At 47.2% G+C, this 6,594-nt stretch overlaps 1 protein-coding gene across 1 annotated transcript in view; it reads right to left on the reverse strand.

Annotated features, from left to right (window-relative positions):
• CUNHXorf56 (chromosome unknown CXorf56 homolog) overlaps positions 1-6,588 on the reverse strand; it is a 9,410-nt gene extending 2,822 nt beyond the window's left edge. The window contains exons 1-5 of the mRNA XM_006028477.3: positions 6,555-6,588; positions 5,646-5,763; positions 4,357-4,398; positions 2,932-3,070; positions 2,436-2,525 (exon numbers count right to left, since the gene is read on the reverse strand). Of these exons, the coding sequence (XP_006028539.1) occupies positions 2,436-2,525; positions 2,932-3,070; positions 4,357-4,398; positions 5,646-5,763; positions 6,555-6,570 (405 nt within the window). The 5' untranslated portion in view covers positions 6,571-6,588. The remainder of the gene's footprint in view (positions 1-2,435; positions 2,526-2,931; positions 3,071-4,356; positions 4,399-5,645; positions 5,764-6,554) is intronic.
• Positions 6,589-6,594: the final 6 nt, after the last annotated feature.

Here is a 6,594-nt window from a genome sequence, read left to right on the forward strand (position 1 = left end):
ATGAGAATGTAAGTCATTGGGCCAGCTTTAGCTTTATCTAGGGCAGACTTGTCCAACATGCGGCCCTCCAAGCTGTTTTCTGAGACCCGAGGTGCTGCGACAGGAAACGAAAGTAAACACTGTACTTTCATTTTGGGGGGATGATGTGATACCACTTCCAGTGAGATCTTTCATAGTTGGTAGGGTTGGAAGGGACCCGAGGAGATCATCTAGTCCAACCCCCTGCCATGGCAGGAAAGAGTACTGGGGTCAAATGACCCCGGCCAGATGTTCGTCCAGCCTTTTTTTAAAGACCCCCAGAGTAGGAGCCAGCAACACTTCTTTTGGAAGTTGGTTCCAAGTCCTAGCCGCCCTGACAGTGAAATAGCACCTCCTAATGTCTAGCCTGAAACTACCCTCTGCTAGCTTGTGTCCGTTGTTTCGTGTAAGTCCCAGGAGTGCTCGGGGGAACAGGGACTCTCCCAATGCCTGCTGGTCCCCCTTGAGTAGTCTGAATATGGCTCGCCAGCCCACTAAGTGATAAAAAGTTCATGATCCAGCCCCACATTCAAAAAGGTTGGACACCCCTGATCTAGGGTGACTAGATGAGACAACGTGAAAGCCTGCTACCCCCCAGGCTGCAGGGAGTCAATGGTCCGTTAATGACCCAGTATTCTTTATTTCACAAACACCTGTGAAGTAACAATTAGTGTTAGCAAGGTTTACTATTTCACAGCTCCTGCCACTCTGCATCCCCACCCTGAGATGATCAATCCTCTGAAATCCAGGACTGCCCCAGCCAATCCGAGACATATGTTCACCTTTGCCATCACCATCCTTACAGCCTGTAATCACTTTCCAGCTGGCACAGGCAAAATGCCATCAGGAAAGGACAAGGAAAGATGTGTACAATGAAGAAAATCCCTTTTATTAGCATCACCATTCACAGGAAGGTCGTCTAGGCTCAAGTATTCTGTGTTGTTGAAAAGCAGGCTAGCAATCGCCTTGTTCATTTCAGTCAATCAATTGGATTGCAACAGGCAAACCAAAGGAGGAGAACAACAAGGAAGGGGAGGAAATGAATGAGGTCATTGCAGAGCAAGCCCAAAATAGCACAGCACAAGCTAGCTTAGCATGGGTGGAATAGGCCCATGCACAGCCTCTCTCAGGCAGAGGTATACTTCTGTTTGTTTTGCAGCAGGGTAGTATAGCCTGTGCAGAGGTCTACTCAGACATAGCTGGGCTGCTGCTAAGACCTGAACTAATGCTACCAAGGTCCCTCTATTCCACACCGCAGTGTCAACAACCTCTATACCCTCAAACTGCATCTATTGTGCAGAACCATCCCAGCACCTGGGCCAGAGTTCTGCTGTCATATCCCACGTCCCTCAGTGACAAGTTAAACCTGACCTCCTTCTGACTTCATCTGCAGAATGGCCATTCTCATTCAGCATGGAGCTGATGTGACAGTGAAAGTGAAGCTATTCATTATGAAGACAACCAGTTCTGACAGCAAAAGCAAACAGCATCTAACAGCCAGAACTCTGCATGAGAATATCTAGGAATCCAGCTTGCACATGGCAATGTGACTCATAGCCTGCCTGACCAATTACTCTGTCTTTTCACTTTTTTCCTGCCCACTAAACAGGAAAGTGTCAATTTGGGTACCTTTCCCCAAATTATGGATCTTACTGGTTACACACCACAGCTTTTCCCAAAGGCTGGTGTCAGCACCTGGCAACCTGGTAGCCTAGAAGGAAGGTGGCATCTCTGTTCAAATGCTCCAGAGGTTTTGACCCCAAATACACAGCAACAGGGAGGAAAAAGTACAGTTTAGGTGCAATGAGACAACAGAACCAGAAAAGCAAGAGCAACCCAACTTAATTAGCCTGTCTTCTTATTTCAGAATGAATGGGATGCCAACCCAGCCTGAAATGAAACAAGAGCTATGTCTCCTAACTCAGGCTTAAACTGCCTTCAAGATAGGGATGGAGGTTTTTCCTGTATGGACAGAAGCAAGCTTAGGGGTAACACTCAGACCATAGTCCAGGGTAACTGTGCAGCAAAGACACAGCTCTGGAAAGCACAGAGGGAAAGGTAAGTCAAAGAATATACAAGCTGAGTTGAGAGAACAACTCCTGCATACTAACTCAGTAGAGGAGATTACGTAAAAATAGTATAAAGGGTTTTTTTTTTTTCCTTTAGCCTATCCCGGAATACAAGAGATACCCCTCACTAATACCAGTAGGCTGTAAGAGCCCAGAGCAGAATTTCTATTGGATCCAGTGATGTACAGGTAGCCAGATACCACAGTGAAAAGCACAGAGTAAATGCCTAAATAGATAAACAAGTATTCTGAATGTATTGCCATTCAACCAAGAAACCTTTGGAGGAGCTGCATTCAAGGCCCCAACAGGACACCACTTGCCAGCACTGGCAGGGCAAAGGAAACTCACCGCCTCAATCTCCTCCTCTTCTTCATCAATGGTGGAAACTGTGACTGAACTGAACTTGCCCATGTCTTTGGTCCGTTTCGTCATCATCACCTAGGGGAAACAAAAAAGGTGCTGCTTTAGTTCAGCATGTATTTGTATCAACAATGACCCCAGAGCTTTGAAGCAGTGTTTAACACAGCGGCTGAAGACGGAAAATAAAATTCAAACATAAACCAGTCTGAAGCACTTGGTGATTTAGACCAATGTTGTGAGAGATGCTGGGAGTCCTCCCTACTCCTCTTTCTCTCCCCTCTAGTTTCAAAGTTTCTGTGCTTTAAAAACTTCTGCCAAGGAAGACTTACTGCAGTCAATTCCACTTTTCCAAACAACCAGAAGGGACCATCAGTGACCGAGCACAGGCCCAAACTATGCATCAGAGATGGAAAAGACTTACTAGGTCCACCTGCACCCCTTTGAAAGACACGGTTAGCTTTGTAATTCATCAAAGCCAAATTACCTTTTTGGGAGGCTCCTGTTTCTGAGTATATATGTTTGTTTTCCCAAAGCCCTGGCCAAACTTGACAACGGCTCCATCAACGATGAAAGTAACTGGGGCGTTCTTCTGCTGGTGCTGGTAAAAGAGCAGCAGTCCACACCTGAAAACAGCAGTGCACCTACTCGTGAGAAAACAGAAGTCTTTTCCTCCTGATTAGAGGCTTTCAAAAACATCCTGCACTGCAAACCAGTCAACTGACCATGCAGCCAATTAACCTGCGCGCTATACAGGACAAAAATGATCTTCAAGTAAATAACGCTCCCTTCTCGTCAGCACAGAGACAGCAAAGAATCTTGGAGTCTATAATGACTCCAAGATGAATATGGGCCGCCAATGTGGGGTCACAGTCAGGAAGGCTAACCACACCTTGTCATGCATCCACAGATGCATCATGAGCAGGTCCAAGGAGGCGATCCTCCCCCTCTATGTGGCACTGGTCAGGTCGCAATTGGAGTACAGCATCCAGTTCTGGGCGCTGCACTTCAGGAGGAATGTGGACAACATCGAGAGGGTCCAGAGGAGGGCCACTCACATGATTAGGGGGTAGCAGGGCAGGCCCTACGAGGAGAGGCTACGAGACCTGAACCTCTTCAGCCTCCACAAGAGAAGGCTGAGGGGGATCTGGTGGCCATCTTGAACCTGGCCAAGGGAGACCAGCAGGTAATGGGAGAGTCCCTGTTCCCCCAAGCACTACTGGGAGTAACAAGGAATAACGGCCATAAGTTGACAGAGAGTAGATTCAGGCTAGATATCAGGAGGCGTTACTTCACAGTCAGGGCGGCTAGGAGCTGGAACCAACTTCCAAGGGAAGTGGTGCTTGCCCCTACCCTGAGGGTCTTCCAAAGGAGGCTAGATAGACACCTTGCCGGGGTCGTTTGATCCCAGCATTCTTTCCTGCCCATGGCAGGGGGTCGGACTTGATGATCTGTTCAGGTCCCTTCCGACCCTACCAACTATGAAACTATGAAACCATCAACCTAAGGACATTAAATCTACACCAAGCATTAGAAAAAAAAAATTTATACTTGAAGGGTCACAGATTGAGGCTGAGACCATTTTAGAATACTGTTTTTGTTTACCCTCCTATCACGTGACCCACACCTTCCTTTTCAGTGAGACCAAATTAATAAAGCAAGAGTTAGAAGTGCAGTAAATGCATGATACCCAGGAACACTGAAAGAGTCCAGTCTTGTCACTACAGCCCTGGCTACTGCACATAGATAAAGGTTACAAAATGTTAATACCCCTACTATGTGTTACAGGAAGAAAAACGTTATTTCTAAGCAATGGGGCTAACAATGGAAAGCAATAAACAAATACCAAACAACCATACACATCCAGATCTCTCCATACTGTACTGATAACTTTTACTCTGCAGTCACTTACTTTCCACACTTCTTCCTGTACTGCCGCTCAATACCTTCTGGTCTGGGGAAGAAAGAGAGAAAATGTTTAGGGAAATGGGAAATGTTTAGGTATCTGACACGTGTGTAGATACTAAATAGAGGAGTGCATTAGAAATCCACAGGGCAAACAGAAAGGAGGCCAGACTTGCAGCCAGATAAGGGGTTTCAGCTTTGTTTGCCATTTTTGCCTTTTTAGCAGATCTGTAGTCAGGTGATATACAGTTTCTTCAGTCTGGACTCTACACCATGCAGACACAGGACTGGGAAAGAATGGTTAATGGGGTGTCACTAAAGTGAGAGAGACTGAACAATACAAAGATGTAGACCAGGGAAGCAGTGTTACAACCAAGGCAAAGATATCTTGTCTCCGCCCTTAAGACCCTGCTCAATACATTTTCTTCATGAAAAACTTGCTATCTTGACTTCATCACTAATGTGAGAGAGGAAGACAAGAGATCTACTTGTCTGGCATGAATACCGCGTGCCCCTACAGGCTGGTGGGGCACGGCAAGCTCCCGCAGGTGGCAGCAGCGCTGATGGCAGTGGGGAGGAGAGGGGGAGAGTGTCAACTGGCAGTTGGCGACCACCCATCCCAATGGGTAGCCAATGTTGTCTGGTTTTGCCTCACTCTTCTTTCTGACTAAATTCTTTGCCGTCTCAATCTACAGTGTAGTAGAGTCATGGCAGAAGATGTTTTAATACCAGTATTCCCACATCATTCAAAACCAAAACTAAATCCAGTCACATTTACTGGAATCAGCAATTTATTGGAATCCCAGAGGAAATTAAAACAAAGCATAAAGTCTGCCTATGCTATCCTTTAATCTATACTGCAATAACCAAAAGATTATTAAGTCGTTTACAGTTTATTCTCTGCGACCACACTTTCAGGAGAAAGACACGGGGTGTGAAGTTTGTTTCATGTCTGGTTTTGTTCTAGTCACAAAACAGGGACTAGAGCTGTGTTTTTCAGTATACCAATCTGCTGATGAGAAATTAATTTTTCCATCTGCAAAGCAGGGGAGATTTAGAATTTCTCTGGGATGCTCCATTCTGTGTCTGAGATATCTCAAACTTGGGCCTACATTACCTGCCTCTATAAGAACAGCATCTGATCCTGCGACAGTTCCTGTCCTCAGATCTACCAGTGATAAATTCCTGGTTCAGAAGAATTATTTTCATCTAACAGTTTGAAGCCTGAACAGTGGCAGCATCACACAATCACGCAAATGGTCAAGGGTGCCAATAGAGGAAAAGAGGGTCCCGTACCGTCTGAGATAAACATTTTCCTCTTCCTCTGTGTTACAGAATTTATGGGCATGTTTGGCTGCGTCTATCACTCGAGCTCTGTCTCTGGGCCTCATGGGCAGCTTCTCCAGTTGACAGTCTGCAGAACAAAGGATGGAGATGGTTGTAAAGGTAGTTTCATCTTCATTGACAGGAACAATAGTCTAGTGGTTAGAAGGCCATTTTCTCATCTTTATGAAGACCAAACATTGCCACACATTTGCACCCATCAGAATAATCAGGGCAGTGACATTACTCCATCAGGTTTCTCCACTGTCTCCTGGTGAGTGCAGTATTTAGCAGTTTACTAACCTGAGCCAAGTCCAGCTACTGAAACGTGCCTGGACCCCCAAACAGCATCCCTCTTGCCCATCCCCTCTAGCCAGGCAGCATCAAAAAGAAAGCAGCCACTGGATTCACAAGACCGCATTGGGAAGCGATCTTCTCAGAGAGGAGGGGAAAAGAAAGGGTCCCAACACGAGGACTAAGTGCCAAGGGTGGTAAAAACCCTGAACACCGTTAATCCTCAGCACTGCCGTGTGCCTTTAGCCCCCGCCACATATTATGCATATCAAGCAATTAATGAGTGAACTGCGCAATAAATGTAGGCCAGCCACACGTGCCAAGCAATCGTCACACCGTCAAAACGACTGCGCGGCACTGGCAATCACCGGACAGCGAGGGCCCTGCCATATTATCACACCAGCCGACTCTGTAAGATTCCCCCCAACTCCTCAGTCGGTCTAATCCGAGACCCCCTCTACCAAAGAGCCTGCCCTGCCACAGCAGTGGGGCCTCGCGCGGCGCTGCAGGCCCCAGGCCTGGCGTCGACCCCGCTCTCGCTGAGGGGCCCGGCCCGGCCCGGCCCCGCCGCCCCCTCCGGCCGCTCACCCAGCACCAGCACCATCTGCCCGCACAGGCAGTAGTAGAC

This window comes from Alligator sinensis, unplaced genomic scaffold (genome assembly GCF_000455745.1).
Source record: "Alligator sinensis unplaced genomic scaffold, ASM45574v1 scaffold157_1, whole genome shotgun sequence".
In the NCBI taxonomy this organism is placed as follows: Eukaryota; Metazoa; Chordata; order Crocodylia; family Alligatoridae; genus Alligator; species Alligator sinensis.